Source organism: Ptychodera flava, chromosome 16, assembly GCF_041260155.1.
Source record: "Ptychodera flava strain L36383 chromosome 16, AS_Pfla_20210202, whole genome shotgun sequence".
NCBI classification, from domain to species: domain Eukaryota; kingdom Metazoa; phylum Hemichordata; class Enteropneusta; family Ptychoderidae; genus Ptychodera; species Ptychodera flava.
In genome coordinates this window covers 7922026-7943324 of record NC_091943.1, presented here as the reverse complement: position 1 = coordinate 7943324, position 21299 = coordinate 7922026, and the positions used below count along the sequence as shown (strand labels likewise).

Below are 21299 nucleotides of genomic sequence, written 5' to 3'. Positions count from 1 at the left end.
ATGGCCGTTGCACGAAGTAAACCTAATTGGAGTGGTCTGCCAAAGGCGTCTGCCCGTTAAGAGGGTCATTGGTAATACATAAAGTCAATTTATTGTAGTGGGCCGCCGAAGGCGGCCCGCCGGCAAAGAGGGTCGATCATGACCATGGCATAAAGTGTACATTATTGTAGGTATTATGTTTTTGAAAATGTGGTGACCCCCCTTTCCTACCAGTGAAAAAGCGATGACCCCCCCCCTTCGCGGATTCCAAATTAGGATGACCCCCCCCGGATTTTGCCGGCCCCCGGCCGTAAAAAACTGAACGGTTCCTAATAACCCTTCATGTCTCTGAGAATGCTGAGGGTCATCCCAACGTTAAAATTTTCATAAAAAGCAAATATGTACACTTTGTGTTTCCATTCGAATTTGAATATATTTTAAATGTTAACAATCACTCGAGTTTTTCTAAAGTGCATTTAATTTATTTATTGGGTTGATATCTAAATTCCACGTCAATAGAACTGAACTGATCGAGTTTCTGAGTATTTGACCACCGTTAGCTGAAACTTTCATGTACACATTCCTCTGTTTTTCCTTTTATAAAATACAGCGTCTCGCTCTACGCCCTCAATGTTCACATTCTCACCTCAATTTTTGTATGTGTGCAATATCAAATGTCAGTGCTTACAAATTACAATATGAAGTAATGTAACTGTCATCCGACCAGGACATAAATAATGAAAATGTGATAAAAACGACAGCTTTTGTTCCTAATAGTTATACTACTACAAGGTATTATGGGACTCAAAACTTCAAAGAAAAGGAACAATTATTGCGGTAGACGCTGGCAATATCATTTAAGAGACAGTCTTCCTGGACACGCACTCGTATGCACAAGATTCATACCCGCCCTATGAACAGAAGTGTACTTGATGCTACGTAAGTTACGGCAATAGTTAAAATTGAATGAATTTCCCTCAGTGACCTTCTCAATATATGTATACCCTGTTATCCTTTCCGTTTTACGTCACCATGCCCTTAATTGGAAACTGCAAGTGACCTTATTTGGAGTTGCTGATTGTAATCAAGACAGTGTCGTTGAATTGCCACGAAATATTATGCAAGGGAAGTTTGTTGACAACGAACATTGAGTTAACAAGTACTCCCTTTGAAATTAATCCTATAGTACACAATGACATGTATGTTGATCATTTAGAAATATGTACTGAATTTCCTCTCGAACTTTGTCTAATGTGGACTAAAATCTTTCAAAACATAGTGAGTTAAAGTGTGTGAAAGTTTGCGTTTACATTCACGTTAGATTTTATAGACAATTGTCCAAGGAAAGTTATGTTGAGAACTTTTCATCCGTTCTGATACTAACTTGACGACTAAAATTTCATTTGACCAGATATATTCTTGCGATATTTACAATTTGTAATATTTGTGATAAATTTGTAATAAATTTATTTGTAATAAAATTCATCGTTTTGTTGTAGTCTATTGTGAATAACCCTTTGACTTGCACCTCGACGATTAACAATTGCAACTGAAATGTACTCTGACACGAATAGCCGCGCATCAGGAACCTATCTATAACCGACAGCTCGGATGAAAGGAACGGAGGACGCAGGCTGTGTTATTAAAATACCGTTGTAACAACCAGTGGATTGATTGAATCTGAGTCTGAATTCTTGGCATTTTTACTTATGAACAACCTAGACTACTTTTAGCCACTTTTGAAACTGTTTGAACAAGATTAATCGAGGAATTCAAAGAAAAAGGTACAAGTTTGCTCGACACAAGGCAACAACACTCCAGATGGTCAAGTTGACTGTCACAGTTAACGTAGGATCAAAGCAATGACGACCCTCACTGTCCATTGATATCAATGGAATTCAGATGTTACAATCTATGTTGTCACATGTTTCAAAAGTTGAACACCTAATTGACGTTATTGCAGGTTATCACCATTACACACTGTTCAACATGCAAAGTGACTATATGCCAATTTCACATATAATAACACTCATCAAGACTATAATGGACCTAATTTCATAATACATTGTATGTTCAATGTCCCCTATTCAGTCCTACCCAAAGTCCAGGTCAATTTCCTCCTACAAAGTTTTTCTGCCTTAGGCTGTCATGAAAATAAGCCGAGTCCTTGCACCACATGCTGCGCAACGAACAGAAAGGAACTTGTGGTGACTATCAAACACCCGGCGGTGGCACTGTCGGGGGAAATGGGTATTCATGCGTGTTCCCAAAATCACGGGAAAGGGGTGTTTTTATTGTCTATCACGGGTCCGTGAAATCGAGAAAAGGGAGTACCTTTCCAAAGACCTGGTCTAAGAAAGGTTTGAAATATCCCAGGAAATCATATCAGACACCCAAACTTCACCAAAAGTTTCATTATGCGTTTTCTATACTTTGATCATATTTAAAGCTGTGATTTGAATCTCGTTCGATACGATCCCAGCTCCCCCTAAAATATGTTCCTTTATTCTGGTTGTTAATTTGTTGTGTATGTTTCACCGGTAAAATTTTATGAGTTTAACACTCCTGTTCAACTCAAGTTAATGATGTGTTAATATATGTGAAAACAATATCATAATTCAGCATTGACCTGACTCTAATATTATATTTCCCTCTCCTGGATTTTGTAAATAAGGAGTTATTTTGGTCTTATTTTCTCCCATATTTCTCAAAATAAGGGGACCTTTTTGTTGAAAAATCCAAGATAGGGGTATTTCAAAATTTTGTGAAACGAGCATGAATGCCCATGCTCTCTGAGAGTGTCACCGCCGGGATCAAACACCGACCGGTGTATCTAAAGGAATTCTGTGTGTGAATGCGTCATGGCGTCGAAAGCACATCATCTCGACCCTGTCAAAAGCAATAATTATAAAACGCCACATGCTCATTCCGTGTCGCGATTCGCCAGAATACGTCACGTGACGAGAAAATAGATATGTCTAGTCCCTACTGAATCCACAAAAGTGACGTCAGAGGGTTTTTGGAAAGCTATTTCCTAGGGAAATAGTTTTGACCAAATTTTGGAAAAGTGCCCGGTCACGTGACCGTAGTGTCGTCTGCAGCTTTGCAACAATGGCGGATGACTAGAATGTGATGTGCGTCCGGGACTGAGCGACGAACCTCTCTCTAAAAACAGATTTTTCAACCTTCCAGAGCGTAGGAACTTGATCAGCTCACCAACGAAAAAGATTCAAGTCAAACCAAGGATGTCGCTAGGTATGCTTAGAATATTTTTGAAAGAAAGTGGTACCACGTACTACTTTAACAGCTGTGAAAACTTCGCAAAGTAAACTTGTCGTGGCAATGAATTGATGCCGTGCAAAATATCAAAACACATTAAAAACTATAACACAAAATTACATAAGGTGTGTTATAAAACAATTATTCGCGGCTATAGCGCCCGTTCATTACCCCTCACGGCCGTATGTTACCAGAAACCACATCGCTATGCCCCTCGGTCTACGGCCTTTGGAAATAGCGATGTCTTTTTGGAAACGCTCGACCCCTCGGGGTGATAAACGGAAATAGCCCTCATGACCAGGTAATAGGTATTACAATAGCAGCGTACATCAAACTCATTACTTGTACAGATCTGGTTCTATAGATATGCGCAATATGTTTCTCGGTTCTGGTCTCTCTAATTGTGGTTTCTTTTTTTGCTGTTTATCATGTATATTTAATTCCTCATCTAGTTCGGAAAGTATTTCGGAGAAGTCATCAAACAATGAGGCATCTAGCCATCGAAAGAACGGATCTCCACTTTATGCTTTTATAGTGCATGATAATTTCCAACGGGCTGTTCTGACTTGTAGCAGTTTGAAATAATTCTGTTACTGTGTCTTGGCAAAGCCCATAGTCCAGCGATAATAGTCGTGACTGACATTGAACTCATGGTGGAATTTCAGAGAGCGACATTATACAGAGGGTAGACACAATGTATTATTTTATTTTATCATTATTTTATGGAGCCTTGAAAAGAAGAGAAGTACACACACTCAGTGCCGATATAATAAAACAAACTTAACAAAAAAATATAAGAAGCAACAGCTTAAAATGAATAAGACAGCCTTAAATTAACTTAAAGGTGAAATGAAAAAAATAATTTTAAAATTTGGAAAAACTATAGCATTTTGTTTATCCTACCTCACATATGCTCATTATTTTTCGGCGATGCAAAAAAGTAATCGCATTTCTCGAAAATGTAATGCTGATCAGGAACAGTTGAAGGCTCCTCCTCGGGCAAGTCCCCAGCTAGATCGGATAGCTGTTACGATATCGAACGATCGCGCACAAAGGTCCATACAGAAACGTCGGCGAGAGGAAATTTTAAGCAGGCCGGCCCATCCCATGTTTTCCCTTTCCTTATCTATTACTTTTAACTGTGATACTGGTATTACATTTTGTATCATTGTCGATCGCATGTACAATTTAGTCATAATTTTAAAATAAAATTGAAATGTAGGCGAAAAAAAAAATCAGACTCAGTCGTGTTTAGCTTTTACAACTGCAAGTTTGTTTATTTTACAGTCAAGTGAATTGTACGGAAACACATCCCTTCTGTGACAGGAATAATAATTGTATTTTTCATATTTAGGTAGTTAAGACCATTATGTTTTCAAACACAAAGTAATGAAAATTTTAATAAATTTAGAGTCCCATAATCCTGCAAAATTAGGCTCGTTTTGCATCGCTGCATGCTGCGGTTTAGAACACGGACCGCAAAAAAGTAGTAAAATGTGTGACATGAATGCGCCAATTTGTGAGAACGCGTGCATGTACTGTGTGCAGGACACATGAACAAGTACAGTTTTCTTTGAGTGTCAGAGGTAAGGTGTAGAATCTTAATATTATGATCTTTTTTGGATGGTGTGATGGCCCTGAAAAGGGCCGTTTGGTTTTTGATCATCTGATGATAAGATCTATAACGCTTAAGTATCAGCTCACTGAGCGACATTTTGCATGGCTCATATGACGTCACTAGACGCCCTCTGATGACGAATTTGAGAAATCGATTAACAAAACTGATTCTGGGTCAGTCTTGCAGATCAAGAATTTGGCGAAACGAAAAGGTGGTTTTTAGACGTTTTCTTTCCACTTTTTCGTCTCTAATCTTCTTGTACATACTTAATACGTGGAAGAGGGTAACTTTTTGGCTATTTTTTTTCTTTTCATTTCGCCTTTAACGGGATAGACGTTTCACATGTTTGACAGATTTGCCATGTGTTCCCATATCTTTCTCGTATAGACAACCATACTTCTCAGCAAGGTCCAGAATTACAATCAGAACTCTGCTTGTTCCTGTTCTTTCAATTTGTTCCGCCAGCCTGGAAGCAGAAGTACAACTGTCCAAAACTCGTTCCGTTTGCTTGAAAGAGCTCGCCACAGGGGTGCCATTCCATCTGTTTGTTACAATTCTTGGAAGCCGGAATAAAGAAAAAAAGGCCAAACTTTCGTTCTGTCTGCTTAAAACAGATGTTGCCATTCGATATATCTGTTTTTTTTTCCTAGTTGTTTGTGAAGCGAAAGTAAAGGTAAAATTATGCCAAAATTCGTTCTGTTTGCCTGAAGGTGCTCAATACGGGGAAAACTCAGTGTCTGTTTGCTTGTGGTATCGTAGTCACCCTTTAGGTCACTTAACCGTACTCGTCTTCGCAAAGGTACTACTTTGACCCTCAAGGTCATCACTTTAAATTCACTGATTTTGCTCTATGTTTGCAATTATTAGCATATCAGCAACGTGCTTCTACTTGGCAACAGAGAACTGTACATGAGTGCAGACACGATGAGTTTCCTCACCAACATGTCGTGTCCCTTCAGCAAATTGATTAATGCTCTCAATTTGTATTCATTGTCCCACAAAATGCCATACTGCCGGAGCTTTAAAACAAACCGTTTATAAATAATTTAAATAAAAAACTGGATTTCAGCTTTGCAAGTTTCTGTTTGCAGAGGAGCGCTTAGTTTGAGGTACGCAATCAAACGGTTCAAGTAGTAGCCTAAACGTTGTCCGATTTAGACTGTGATGGACACTTTTAATTTTGATCGTGTAATATTCAGAGGCGTCGTGAATTTATGTGGTCTTACAAATAAATATTGTCCTAGTCTAAGAAGGAATTTCAAAATTGTTATCTAACTGAAGCGTCTATTACAGTCCATGGTAAAGAGAGGACCTCCGCAAACCTCCTTAATAAGAATGTTTTTGTACAACCTGTTGAACAAGAAAGTTAATACAGCCAAGTTTATTTGTTTATAGGTTGTGGCATTGGTTTATTTAATTGTCAGGTGATGTAGTCAACTGCATGTGCGTTTCCAGGTTAGAAAGTTGATCAGGACTCAGAAATTGTAATTTTTTTCACTACTTTGCATGGTACGTAGAATAAGCCCACCGAAAATAGATGACGGTAATATCAATATCAGTGCACCACTTTTCAATCGACTGGTTGTCAAGAGGGCGATTTCAGCTTCACTAGAGAAGAAGGGATGTAGCCGAGTGGGTTCAATTGCAGACTTCGTTGAATTGGTAGGTGAGACAGTGCCGAGGGTAGTGAGTTCGCGTCAAAATCACTGGATTTCCTCGTGTGCATATCAGAAAGATAAAGAATCGCTATCATTACAAAGTATACTCGAGGGTCTGATTTTGGATCGTTTAATTATGAAACTGGCATTTCTGTAATACATACCAGGACACAGTACTGGAGATATCCCATGATTCATTATGATTTGTAGATTGGGACATTTCGCAGGAAGTCTACCGTGACCATATGTGTGGACGAGTGCAGCCTAGTTTTAAAAATTCTGAAAATGTGCTTTTAAACACTCCATCCTTCTCAGATTTAAACATTTTCAACAATTTTGCTTGATTTAGAGAGGATATAGCATTTTCGTAAAATTTTCCACAGATTGTGTCCTCATCCATACAGAATAATGTAACGGGAAGTGGGGAGACTAGTAACTTTTTTGGGAGAAACAATGGAAAAACAAAGGAATTGTTTTGTCTCAGAGATTGACCTCTCCACCTTGTCGAAACTTGCTTTACAAAAGTATGGCCTTTGTAGTAGGTTGTTTAATCGTTCTTTTGAAATTTTTAGTGAAAAATCTAAACGTACTTTTACAAATACATATAAACATCCAATAATTACCTGGAAAAATTCAGATTCTTTGAGCAAATAGATATTGTAAGTATATTCTTATTTTGAAGTAAATGAGCCTGAAGAAGTGAAAGAACAGAAAGTTTTGAGGCCAATATTCATTTTTGAAATACTGATAAAATTATTAAATGTTCGTTTATCACGCAACATCTTCAACAATCTCAAATGCCGAAATCGTCTAGCATTTGATAATTTTGATTCACTGATTCCTAAATTATTATAGAGTTAGCCCTTAAAATACATGTGCATTCATACATATGTAAACATCATCGACAGACATTCAAGGCATTGTATCGCACCTACTTCAACGTTACGAGAATACCACTTTCTGCAATGTACATACTAAATATTTAACAAATGTTTCAGAGCATATTTTCTTTTCTGTTCACATTTTAAATTTTATTGAATATAGCAATGTACTGTAACAATATTATAGTTAAGTTATAAAGTCAACTGATAGGATCTTACGAATTAGTTTTGTGTGGGCCGATACTTCAAAATGTTGAGATTGATTGGGTAAACCTCTTGTACAAGACTCGAATCCATATAGCTATACTAATTAACCCATATTCAACCAGTAAGTATGGAAATAATATTCGACCATGGTTTATATAGATTATATGTTCATCAAGTATGCAAAAGCAAATGAGATGTGAGAATTTTAACACGTACTTTTCCAGCTAATCAAGGATGCTCCAATAATGGCACTTTAGAAAAGGAAATGTGCCAAATTATCATGATATTGCGTGTTTGCTTCTATTGAAGGAGTATTCTAATGGTGAAATATCGGAAAGTGAATCATTCATATTAAGAGCGCCAACCAATCACTTATTAGCAACGAAATCATACATTGGAAATCGGTTTCTTGCGAGCTGCACTAATATACTGAGTAATATAAATTTCTACTCGTCCTTAAAAACCAACAATAGAGGTTTGTCTTCAAAATGGATGAAACGAATCCACAACTCTTGGAAGTTTCCCATTGTTTTTACCTTTAGAAATTACTAAGCATGTTCCTCTTTGTCCCCTAAATGTTCACATTTACATATCAGAGTTCCGAAGGGTAAGAAGAGCTGCATTTTCGACTGACTTCTCAAGAAACAAGTACTATCCCACCAAATATATTAAGTCGTGGAATGACGACATTGAGTTCATTTGGAGCCTATGTGATCATCTCTACCAGCATGAGGGAGTCTACACCATAGCCTATCATTGGTTCGGTGATATCAATGTCTTTAGGTGACTGAAAGATCGTGTGGCCGAGTTTCTGTTTGATCATCTTCTTTAAGTCTTCTGTACTTGTTCAGCGGTGTAACACAGAAGGCAGAAACATATCACTTTTACCATTAAAATACTTCAAAGTAAATATTACTCTCAACTGACATATAGTGTATTTTATATATTGGTACACAAAACCGCAACAGACTAGCTTGAAGCTGTCTTATACCTAAATAACCCCTAAAAAGACAACAAAACTATAAAACAACTTTGCATGACATAACTTTTACATAACTTTTGTTTATACTGAGTATCCTTGCATAAACGATAATCTACTTACGATAAACTGTTCACTGTCAGATTTTTTGTCACTGTTTATGACCGTGTTACTGTGAGTGGACGATGTGGGGGGCCATACCCGCCCGGAGATGGTCCCTCCCATATGCACATTATGCAAGCTCCAAGCTTGGCGCTTTTTTCCATGATTCAAATTACATGGGCAACTTCCTGTACTATTTTTATCAGTTTTTGTAAAAAATCTTGCGAGTTAATAAATGGAGAAAATAGCTTTTCCGGGGTAAGTGACCACAAAGCTAGCACATAGTTAAAAATCATCCTTGGTGAACTTCCCCTTTAATGGATCAAACCGTAATTAGAATACCTTATGGTAAAAATAACCCATGCGCAAACGTGCACAGAAGCACGTGCACGTGTGTTTCTATACGTGTAATACTGAGTCTAAACACAGAGTACACTACACAGAGTGGCAACACCTATTGTTTAAGGCGTGAAGCGGTTACGTAAGCAATCCATGTTTGCCTCGCCTCACGAAGCTCTTGGCTCTCTTTTCCGAAGAGTGCCGACCATGCATCCTTCGGTAATTTTCGGATTTTCACCAATTGTTAAGCGAAAGTACGTTCGACAAAGTTTGTGTGTTGTTGTCGTTGGTGGGCTGATCGGAATTGAGGTGCTGGCAAAAACGGGAATGTTTTGAGCTTCAGGAAAGTGGGTTTTACCATTTTAAAAATTCCTCTCATATTTTTATGAATATATAATGAGTGTGTTTGAATCAAATTTGAAAGTCTTTTATCGATACTGTCTGGTTTTACTCAATGGTTTACGGTCAGTCATACCGTCTTTTACACGTGCGTCAAGAAAGGACATGTTTATGAAACTGCTGGCGTGTTATGTTTTGATTGGCGTGAAGCAGTGTTTCTGGCCTGAGAGCTCACAAAGTAACTATGGTTGCTACGCGACTGGCAGTACGATGCCATCTCGTCGTATGTTTCGCATAATCTCGTGTAATTATCAACCACAAACAAAGCCTCCAAAAAGTTTAACACCTTTGAAGCTCATTTTAATATGAAAAGCCAATAGTCTACCGAGACGACCATGGAACAAAAGGCATGCAAGTGTTGCCACTCTGTCTATGTTACTCTGTGGTTTAAAGGACACCTTGTATACTTTTTATTCCGAAATGGAACCATAAGCATTACAAAATACGATCAAATTGAAACTGTATTTAGTTTTCTTTCCAAACTTTGGAGAAATGAGAGAAATGGAAACAAGCTGTCAAGTAGATAAACAAGTACATATCTAAATTAATCTTGTTGGATGTAATGGCGTGAAAAGGGAAAAAACTTATTACATTTAACAAAATAGAAATAATGTTCTCAAGATTACATTACATATATAATATACTTTCAATATACAAACTGATATAAAACACTTCAAAGCATGTAAAGAAGGACACACTTGCATTTGAAATTCGCATTAGTTTCTCCGTTAAAATGTAATGACTTTTTGAGGTTATTTTAAAATACCACGTTGAACTCGAAAGATTAGTGACAAGTTTATACTCCATTTTCGATTGTTTTCGATTCTAATAAATTTGTCATGAAGGAGACCTTATCAGACCGTTGCATTTCGGAACGATTATTTCCGAAATTTGAAAAGCGGTACTCAAAGGCAAAACTTCAGTTCTCCAACATTCTGAATGTCCGAAGATGACATCGTTGAGAAAAGCCAAATTAGGTAACTGAAATACAGATGCACAAACCACGGACAGTTGGATCCTTTTGCTGATCAGATATTGTGCGTCGCTGATTGGACTGATTCCTCTGCCGCTGAAGTAACTTTTAATCTGTTGAAAAGATGAAAAGCACATGGCATCATTTTTTTTGCAGACATGCGCAATGAACTGTTTTCATGTCTTCTATCTGAGATCTACCGAAATTCGAAAACAAAAATCTGAATAAATCATGCTATATCTGTTTTAGGAATGATAATCTCAGTTGACTCAGAATTGACATTCATAAAATCGTGTGTGACCGCTAATTATACTTTAAATTAATACATTAGGTCGAAAGTGCATTTGCTTTCTCGAACCGTCAAATCGAAACTACTCATCACACAAAAGTAAGGCAATCAAAGTAATTTTTGATTTTGAAAAAATATATGATTGTGATCCTACGAGTTTCATTGATAATACGTGATTGTGCAGAAAAAATTCTGTTGTCTATACTCACAATTTAGCTTTCCATCAATGGAAGGACTACGTTCTTTTCGACTGCTTTTTCTAACAATACGGATGTACTGATGCCACCCAAAATATCAAGTTGTGAGATTGTGACACCAAGTTCCTTTGATGCCCATGTAACCATCTCTGCCGCCATGAGGGAGTCTACTCCATAGTCTATCATTGGTTTGGTGATATCAATGTCTTCGGGTGACTGAAAGATCATCTGGCTGAGTTTCTGTTTGACCATGTTCTCCAAGTCTTCAAGAGAAACTTGGGAGTCAGCTTTGTTCAGACTAGCATCATCCATTAAATGGCAAAATTTCAGGTTGGTTCGATGGGTGAAGTTAGCTGCTGCTGTCCAGTCCTTGTGAAAAAAAATCAAACATTATGATAGATGGATTAATACTCTCCCTCTTCTATAAAAATTCTGTAAATTCCAAATGGGATTCGAACTCAACGTATGGCAGCAAGTCAACCCTCGAAGACACTACAGTCAAAATCACTAGGCTAAATCCAAATCCTAAAAATGAGTGGTTCAATAACCGAGCTAAAGGAAATATTGTCAAATTTTTGTCTACTATTCATCTTCATGAAATTTTGTACAAAATGCATCGAGGATATTGAGATATTAGGCACCACACATTCTATTGTTTCCCATGAATATGCTCTTCAAAAGCGGCTGTGTAAAGCCTGTATATAGGCTGCCTACACACAATGATTTGTTTGGAGTATATGATACTTGAAATACTAATACAGTATCTTCTTAACTTCAATGTGACAATGTTTTCTAATCTAAATGTGCCATTAGTATGATTAATAAGCGAGCCATCAATATATCTATAGCTATGTGCAGTGAAATATAATAATTGTAAGATAAAAGCCTCTCACCTGGTTTGCAAAACACACCACTGGCTTTGTATACCCATTCAGAAGCCTTCCCAGAAATTCAGTAACTTCATTGATGTGAAGTGTGCAAAATCCTTGGCTTTCCAGAACTTTGATTGTGTCTGCTCGGCCTTCAAGGTATCCTGCACCTCTTACAGCGCCCATCTGGAGTGACAGTGCTGGTAGGCCAATTTTATGTCTGTATTCTGCCAGGGCATCAAGTGCTGCATTTGCTGCACAGTATGCTGGTTGTGATGATTGTCCTCTGAGAGTTGTAACTGATGACATCAAGAGGAAGATGTCCAACTGTTCTTCCTTTGTCAGTTCATGTAAATGATAGGCACTTTCAGCTTTACATCGCATCACAATATCAAATTGCTCTGGTGTCAAGTCCGGCAGAAGAGTTTCATCGACCACTCCAGCCAGGTGAAAGACACCTCTTAGTGGTGGAATATCACTAGAATTCAGCTGGTCAAGGATTCTTTGTATACTATCATAATCAGATACATCAGCCGCAAAAGTATAAATTTCAACTCCTTTACGCTTCAGGAACTCTAGTGTGCGATGAGCAGCAGCTGACTTTGCTTCACTCCTGGATACCATCACCAAATGTTTTGCTCCCATCTTTTGCATCCAGCGAACAAGAGCTTGACCAATACCACCAAAAGCACCAGTTACAAGGTAAGTTGCCTTTTCATGTAATATGTCACCATGAAGTTCGAACTTGTCCGGAACGTATTCACCTATTTCAAAAACCACTTTACCAATGTGCTGTCCTTTCGCCATCGTTCTAAATGCTTCAAGGTAATCAGCAATGTGGAAAACGGTTTTAGGGATTGGATTCAGTTTTCTTTCTTCGAAGAGGCGTACAACTTGTTCCAGTGTATACTGTACGCCATCATGGTCCTGTTGAAGCCTGATGTCAATCTGACAGGAGAGAAAAGACTTGTTTTCAAGGAAGGTCTTCATATCTAGCTGTGAATTTTCCAAAATGTCGCGTTTCCCAATTTCACAGTATCTTCCACCTGGAGCAAGTGAAGCCAGCCCTCTTTCCATCAGTCTACCATAAAGAGAATTGAGAACGACTTTACACCTTTACCATTTGTCCATTTCATGACGTCATGATAAAACCTGTCAGATCTGGAATCTGTGACAAATTTAATGTCCAATTCATTCCTTAGGTAGGCGCGTTTTTCCTCTGATCCGGCTGTGCAATGATTATTGCCCTTTGCATCTTTGCAATCTGAATGGCAGACAAACCAACTCCTCCACATGCTGAGTGAATAAGGACAGTCTCTCCCTTCCGTAAATTTGCCCGTTCAATCAAACTGTGATAAGCAGTTGTAAAAGCTACACTAATACCCGCACTATCTACCATGCTGAGATGTTTTGGTTTAGGAATCACGAAACGGGCATCACTGATGACATGAGAGGCAAAACTGGTCTTGGCGAAGGCAATCACTTCATCCCCAACCTGAAGATGATCCACTCCCTCGCCAACTTCTTCAACCACACCAGAACACTCAAGGCCAAAGCGATACCTTGTCTCATCAACTTCTAGTCCTTCCAGCATACCATGAGCCATCATTACATCCTTAAAATTGAGCGCTGCAGCATGGATCTTGACCACAACTTCACCTTTCTTTAGTGTCATATTTGGCAATGCACAGAATCCCATGTCATCTAATGACATTCCTCTTCCATCAGCATGAATGGTTTGCTCAAGGCGCCAGTACTTGAAAATTTTGGAATCGATCTCTGGCTTTGGAGCATTGATGATTCTTTGGCACAGAATACTGTTTCCTCTTATTACAAGTGTTCTTTCTGGCTGTTCTTTATCACTAAGGATAGTGCACAGCATTTGGGCATTCTGCTGAAGGGACTGTTGAGAATCAAGATCCACATAGTACACACAACCAGATTTAATATGATTGCATGCTGACCCAGCAAGCCCAAATGCAGCATGCGACCACATATTTCCTTTGTCTTTGTAAGCTCCATGTGTGATTATGTAAATGCTGCTAATGGCATCTTCATTGTAGTCCATGGCTTTCAGCAGCTCAAGAAGAAAATGAAGCTTTGCATCCCATTCTCCACACCAGTATACAACATCTGTTAGTTTGTTGGTGCAGAGAACTTTGATGTCATCAATGCTTGGATTCTCTATCCGAGTGCAAGGCTTCTGCATTGAATTCTTCAGAATCATCTGAACTGAGTCATCATTACATCCAAGTAAGAACCATCGACTATCAACATCATCTACCATATTCCCAGGGTCTGGAGGTGTTGTTGGTTTACGGCCAATAACAATGCTGTGCAGCTGCTCTTCTGGGGTAGACACACTTACGACATCAGTGTAACCATTCTTTCTGAAGACGTTCTCCCAATCTGTACGTGATAACTGACAGGATTCCTCCCAAACGTCATCATGCACCGAGCAGAGCCATAGGGAACAAAAGGCTAACTCATTCATAAAATTAGAATTAGTAGTTTCATACATATACAGCCAGCCATCTTCACAAAGGAGATTTTGCATATGGCGCATACCATTATTCGTTTTGACAGCAGAATGAAAGGCATCCAAACACACCACAATGTCAAAACTCCCCGCGATGAATCCTTGGGATTTAATGTCTTTTCCTATGTCCAACTGCTTGTACTTAATTAGTGGAAAATCTTTGAGGCATTGTTTAGCAAGATGGAAGAATGAATTACTTGTGCCGGTACATGTATATTCTACCTCTCTGCAGTTCACTTTGTCTTTCAAGAGGCTGACTATGCATTTTGACAGTCCTGCCATTCCCCCTCCCACTTCTAGGATTCTTAACACTTTCTTTTTTCTCAGTGATTTCTCTACAGCCCTTGCTATTGCCTCTGCTCCACCTCTATATAAAAGGCGCACTTTAGGGGCAGCTGCAAAGTAGACGTCAAGACTTTCTGTTGCAAGCAGATGTGAGACTCCAACATCAGGATCATTAAGTGTTTTAGGTAAAGCATCTGAAAAGGTCTTAATCATTTTTAATTCATGCGATATTTCAGGAATCATGCCAGCAACTTCATTTATGGTTTTGTGAATATTTTCTATAGATAGTGTTTCTACTGTTGTATCATCTGCGATTGCCCTAAGCCTTCTTATGTATCCTTCATTTCTTTCTCCAATGTTACTCTGATCAACCATATGAAGACCATGCGTAATGTAGGATTTACAGATCTTCTTTATAGTTGGCATTATAGTTCCAGTTTTTTGTATGATGTGCATATCTAATGGGAAGAGTTCACGGATTCTTCCTTCCTCAAAAAAAGTGGATACATCACTGGTAGGAGGTAAACTTGATTTCACTGACTGCCATTCAGTTGTGTAGAGACAAGATTCTAGGTCCACTCCAGAATTGCTATCCTGCAGACTCTTAGCCATCAGTCCAGCAACTTTCACCAGCACTCGCCCATTGCTGGTACAGAGGTACGCATCACAGTTATTGATGTACTGTCACAGTCAGTAACCTTTGCATAGGCTATGATTCGCTCATCTAATGGCAATTTTGGGACAGTCATCTCCAACATATCCAACTTGACTGGCAGATATGCTGTATTAAACTGACCAAGTGATGCTATCACTAACTGAAAGCATCCATCTAGTAATGTTGTCTGTACTCTCTGGCTAGCATCAGAGGCACTTCTAATCTCAGCAACAGCTTCCTCATCTCCTAGCATCATTTGCTCAATAACTCGGAAATGTGGTCCGTACAACAAACCAATGGATGCAAACTTTCGATATAATTCAACACCAGACATCATAGTTTCACACCTCTGTTTTATCTTTGATATGTCTTTGATGACATCATGTGGAACAACGGACGTGATCTCTGCTGTACAGTGTATTTTTCCTTCTGATGATATTTTGATGGATGATCCATTTTTTGTAGCTTGGATACCAACGTTTTCTTTAGATGGTCCACCCATTCTGTCATCTTCTGGCCAAATCAATGTACGTAAAAACCGTATATTTTTTAAAGCTGGATTTTCCCTTTCTCCAAAGAACATCTCTACACCATACTCGACATAGCCTGCACCAGGAAAAACCACTTTATCCTCAACTATATGGTCGGCCAAGTAAGGAAACGTATCGATTGAAACTTGTCCATTTTGTCCCTTGAAACTCTTGTCTTTGAGTCCAAGCCGAATTTTCATCCTCTCTTCAGATTCAGTCCAATGAGAGTGGTGTTGCCATGGATATGTTGGAATTGGGGCCCACTTTGGAGAAGAGTTGATCAATTTACCCCATTCAACATTAACACCTGCTACATATAATGAGCCAATTGCCTTGAGCAGTGAATGACGATCATCGATTCCCCTTTGCCCAACTCCAATAGTCATGATTTTCCTACTGTATTTACTGGCCTTGTTGATTTGATTGACATACGACAACAGAGTAGCTGATGCACTACATTCAATTATGATATCAGGCTCAATATCCTTTATTAAATTTGTCATAGCATCTTGAAAGATACAGGATTTCTTATGTTCTCCCACCAGTACAGACCACCAAATACGCCATCGTACTGCTTGCCATCAACAGTAGAATAAAACGGGATGGAATAAGCTCTATTAGTTTTAACAACACCTTCCATTGCTTGAAGAAATGCGCCCTTAATTGGATCCATATACGGTGTATGGAAAGCACACTGAACTCGCAGTTGTTTTGCTATCTTAGGGTTTTGTTTTGTAATTTCTTCAACAATGCGAACATCACCAGCAATTGTAACTGATCCCGGAGCATTGACTGCAGCAATGAACAGGTTTTCATGCTTTAAACATAAATTTTCAGTTTCTTCTTTTGACTGACGGAAAGCTGCCATTGCCCCAGCTCCCTTTAGTTTGGCCTGTTGTTTGCTTCTATGATATATTGTCATAATTGCTTCCTCATTTTCATCCCACCACAAGCATATGCAGCTGCAACTTCACCTAGACTGTGACCAATAACAGCGTGGGGTTTGACACCCCAGTGTTTCAACAAGTGAAACAATCCTATTTGTAAGAATAGAATAGCAGGTTGACAAACTTCTATTTCATCTATCATAGTTCCTGAATTGACTGGAATCTTTGTAGCTGTTTTTGATGGGGCTTTTGTGAGGAATATACCAGCATCATTAACAATGGACCATCCACTTAGGTTGCGGAAAATGGCATCACATTTGGATATGACTTCACGGAATATTCCCTCAGTTGCATATAGCTGTGTTCCCATCGATATCCACTGTTGTCCCTGTCCCGGAAAGAGCATGCATATCTTTGATTGCTTAGTAGAGCTTGATCCAACGATGATGGAATCAATAGATTCCCTGCTAAAGTAAGTGTTCAAGCTTTGTTCAAACTCTGTTCCTGATTTTGCGGTGATAACCATGCGGTAGTCATGATGCTTTCGTCTCATTGCTTGCCAAGCTACAACTCCGAGAGCATCACCTTCATGTTGAAATGACAGCCATTTTCGGGCAAGATCATCTACTGCCTCTTTGCTTTTGGCAGATAATGGTATGAGGATTTGTTCTCCTTCACTCTCTCCACCAAAACTCCAACCGCACTGGCGATTTGTTTTATAATCCCTATGAGGAGACTCCTCAAGTACAAGATGAGCAACTGATCCAGAAAAGCCAAAGCTGTTGACTCCGATCCGATAGAGTTTGTTTGGCAAAAAAGGCGCCCTTGTTGTTTGTACTTCCAGGTTTAAACCTTTGAAATCAATGTTTTGGTTGGGGTAGTTGTAGTTGATTGTAGGGCATAGGAAACGCTTTGAAAGCATAAGACAAGTCTTAATAACTGCTGTTATGCCAGCTGCATATTCATTGTGCCCAAAATTACTCTTTCCTGATCCAATCTTTAGGGTCTCTTTTCTAATGGAACCGAAAACGCTACCAATAGCAGCAGCTTCTACGGGATCACCAACGGGTGTGCCAGTACCATGGGCTTCGACATAGTCAACCAAAGACTTAGACAGATTGAATCTGTTATAGGCTTCATGCATGACGTACTCTTGAGCTTCCCGCAGGGGCATTGTAAGACTTCCAGAGAAACCATTTGCTGCAATCGCACTCCCTTTAATAACAGAGTAGATGTGGTCATCATCAGCAAGCGCCGTGGTTAGTGGCTTCAAAATTACAGAACCCCAACCTTCACTACGAACATAACCTTTAGCATTGTCTGAAAATGGACAGCAACGACCCTCTGGAGATAAAACTCCAAGAACACTAAACCCAATGGTAATTTCAGGAATAAGAATAGTGTTGCAGCCACCAACTACTGCAACCTTGCATTCCCTATTCCAGATATGTGTGCAAGCTAGGTGTATTGCTGTCAGCGATGAAGCACAGGCTGTATCAACTGTATAGCTTGGGCCTTGTAGATCGAAGGCATATGATATGCGGTTTGCTGTGACACAGTGAGAAATGCCTGTTATTGTGTAGGGATTCGTATGATGAGCTTCGATGACATTAATTGCGTAATCCATTGCACCTATTCCTACAAATACCCCACAATCACTTTTCAAGGTATGTGGATCGATACCAGCATCTTCAAAGGATTCTTCTACCACCTCCAACATTAGTCTTTGATGTGAATCCATGGACGCTGCCTCCCTTGAGATATCTTGAAGAAACTGTGATCAAATTGGTCAACACCATCAACAAACCCAGCTCTCCTGGTCACCATCCTACCAGATTTTGATCGGTCAGAATCATAGAACTCATCAATATGCCATCTCTTCTCTGGATTTCCGTAACAGTTTCTCTACCTTCACTGATTACTTCCCAGAAACTCTCAGGCGTATTGACTCCACCAGGCATTCGACAACCTGTGTGAGCAATAGTGTAAAAAGTATTGTAAAAGTATTTTCTGCAGAGGATGTATTTGTGAATATTATGAAAATAATATTAAATAATTATTCCCTCTTCTACAAGAGGCAGACTGATTTCTGTCAGTAATATCTTTGGACTGTCAATTTTTATAAAGAGGACCGCTTAATTTTCACTGTTATGACTTCCATTGGAATCTATGGTTCTGTGGAAATATTGCTATTGATGTATGATGAGTTCTTTGGGCGATGTATAGCAAAGTTCAAAAGATTATGAACGTTTATCTGCTTTGCAAGAGTCTGGTATCTTCTGAAATTCTGCTTTATGTATAGACAAAATCATCCTGCCAAGCGTTGAGAATAAGAATTTAAGATTGAGACGAAAATACCATTTACACGCTTAAAAGCCGCTACTCAATAATTAGCTCATTGAAGAATCACATTTTATGGGATCAGTGCAGTTTGTGTCACACAGACTTGTATGTCTAATGCAGACATTGTGTTTTGGGGAATTACAATCAGCTGCACTGATCATAAACCTAAAGAGACACTGTGATAGTAGAAAACATTTATAAGAAAATTGATTTTTGGTTTATCGACAATAGTCTCTAAGTAACAATGAAACTAGTTTTTCTTTGATCATAGATAGGAAAAATCAACTGTCTGAAAAGACAGCTGTATAAGGACCAGTGTCATGCAAGATATTATGTCATTCTCGACCACAGGACGCCAATCATGATCTCATTTACAACCCTTTGTAGGGCTGGTTTTGTCTCTGTACAAGCAAAATCCTAACTGCATCATGTTAACTTAATAAACAACTACGTGGCCACTGGTGCAACATGACTGATATTCAAAAAATTGTACAAAAGCACGCCTTCCAAGAATTGCTTTGAGCTTGTTCCTTGTTCCTTGTAAAGTTGTGCTTCTTCTTCTTATTCTTCTTCTTGTTCTTCCTTTTTGTTCTTCTTGTTCTAGTACTCCTTTTTTCTTGTTGTTGTTGTCGTTGTCCTTCTTCTCCTTCTCCTTCTCCTCAAAATTGTACGTGGCAGAGAGGAGAGCAAAAATGTCGCATTGACACTTTCTCCATTTACAAGAGGTTGACTTCGAAAATCAATTCTGTGTCTATTGACTCTCCTACTGATTTATCTTACCAATCTCTTGTTTCTCTTATTATAACTATGAATCCGTGTGTCAACAAAAATCCAGTTTGGTGTCTCAATACTAGTCTTCTTAATGATGAAGATTACTGTACTTTAACTAAGGAATTCTGGGAAAGTTGGCTTAATGAGAAGGAGAGGTTTTCTTCTATTCAGTCTTGATGGGATATAGGAAAACAAAATATTAAAGAATTAAGTCAGCAGTACAAGGTTTAACGAGTTCATCACTTTAATTGTTCAATACAAAAAACTTATTGAGGAAATTCGTACTTTGGAATCCTTGATTCATACACAGCCTTCTGAAATAAGATATCACCAGCAAAAAGACCTGTTTTAGACAGTTTTCAGAAACTTGAAACCAGAGATGTAGTTATTCGTTCTCGTTTTCAACAGCTCAATGAATCTGATAATAATTCACAGTTTCTTCTTTTCCCTCGAAAAATACAAAGGAAGTCGTAAATCCATCAATCAGACTACTACAGAAAATCAGAGAGAAATTCGTCAATTTACTCGCCAGTTTTATCAAAATCTTTTTACTGCTGAGACAGTTTCACCTGAAGCACAAAATACACTGCTTAATGATCTCCCTCAATTACCTCCTGACAAAGTTACTCAGCTTGATGAACTCATTAGTCTTGATGAGTATACCTTTTCACTCAAGAAAAGTGAAAATGGTAAAACGCCTGGTGTTGATGGCATACCTTGTGGATTTTTATTAAAATTTCTTGTCTTTGGGGAGAAAAGATTTCCACCAGGTTTTTCAACAGTCAATTTCCGATGGCCTTCTTCCAACGTCCTGTCGTATAGTTGTTATCACACTCCTTCCGAAACCAGGTCTCAATTTAACTTGAGTAGTCCACTTGGTCTACCATTTTCTGAAGTTTGTAGCCAGTGACAACCCCTGTAGCCCATGCATATTTAATTTAGGGTTTTTATTAACAAGAGAAGAAAAAGCTATTCTTCAAGATTCTGCCCATGAAGTGTATTTGTTAGTCATTTGATGTGACGACTTGCACGCCTTTATTACCCAAAGGAAACTTGTTTAACTGACGAAAATGACACTAAAAAGTTTGGTGACCAACCATTGTATTGACAACCCGTTTCATTCTCAGAGTTGCATGCCAATTTGATAGTCGTCATGGGAATGACTACCACCTTCTCAGCAGGGCTTAAAACAGACCATGGGCTTTCTGTAGTAGGGAGGAGTTTGTGATTGATACATTTTGATGAAATACAATAAGAATACATTTTCATTGGCCATCATTTTCTGTGCCTGTTATCCAAGTACATCAGTTGAGATATTGAAACTTTTTGCAAAGTTCCATCACAAGGTCATCTTTGCAATTTGCAAAACAAAGTCATAGTCTAGCCTTACTATGTCAAGCTTGGATTGACTGCATTTAGCTCATCAAAAGTGAAAGACCGGACATGGCACGCCAAGTACTGACTGAATTTCATGTCCCAGGCTTTGGTAGTCCACGTGGGCTACCTTTTCATGGACTTTG

General features: G+C 38.7%; 2 protein-coding genes across 2 annotated transcripts; both read right to left on the bottom strand.

Moving 5' to 3' along the window:
* Positions 1–9353: 9353 nt before the first annotated feature.
* LOC139152691 (uncharacterized) lies at positions 9354–12846 on the bottom strand. The gene is made up of 3 exons (XM_070725977.1): positions 11794–12846; positions 10913–11269; positions 9354–10527 (listed from the first exon to the last, which is right to left on the bottom strand). The coding sequence occupies exons 1-2, from the start codon at positions 12844–12846 to the stop codon at positions 10916–10918; spliced, it is 1407 nt and encodes a 468-aa protein (XP_070582078.1). The 3' UTR covers positions 9354–10527; positions 10913–10915.
* Positions 12847–16696: 3850 nt separating this feature from the next.
* LOC139114924 (probable polyketide synthase 16) lies at positions 16697–18406 on the bottom strand. Its single transcript, XM_070676846.1, has one exon. The coding sequence runs from the start codon at positions 18404–18406 to the stop codon at positions 16697–16699; it is 1710 nt and encodes a 569-aa protein (XP_070532947.1).
* Between the last annotated feature and the right edge of the window lie 2893 nt (positions 18407–21299).

What these genes read in the sequence shown, in the direction of transcription:
- LOC139152691 (XM_070725977.1), bottom strand. Translation starts at nt 12,846, where the DNA reads ATGGAAAGAGGGCTGGCTTCACTTGCTCCAGGTGGAAGATACTGTGAA. An exon ending in TGGTGTGTTTTGCAAACCAG is followed by an intron (nt 11,270 to 11,793) that starts GTGAGAGGCTTT and finishes TTTTTTCACAAG; the next exon opens with GACTGGACAGCAGCAGCTAA.
- LOC139114924 (XM_070676846.1), bottom strand. Translation starts at nt 18,406, where the DNA reads ATGGATTCACATCAAAGACTAATGTTGGAGGTGGTAGAAGAATCCTTT.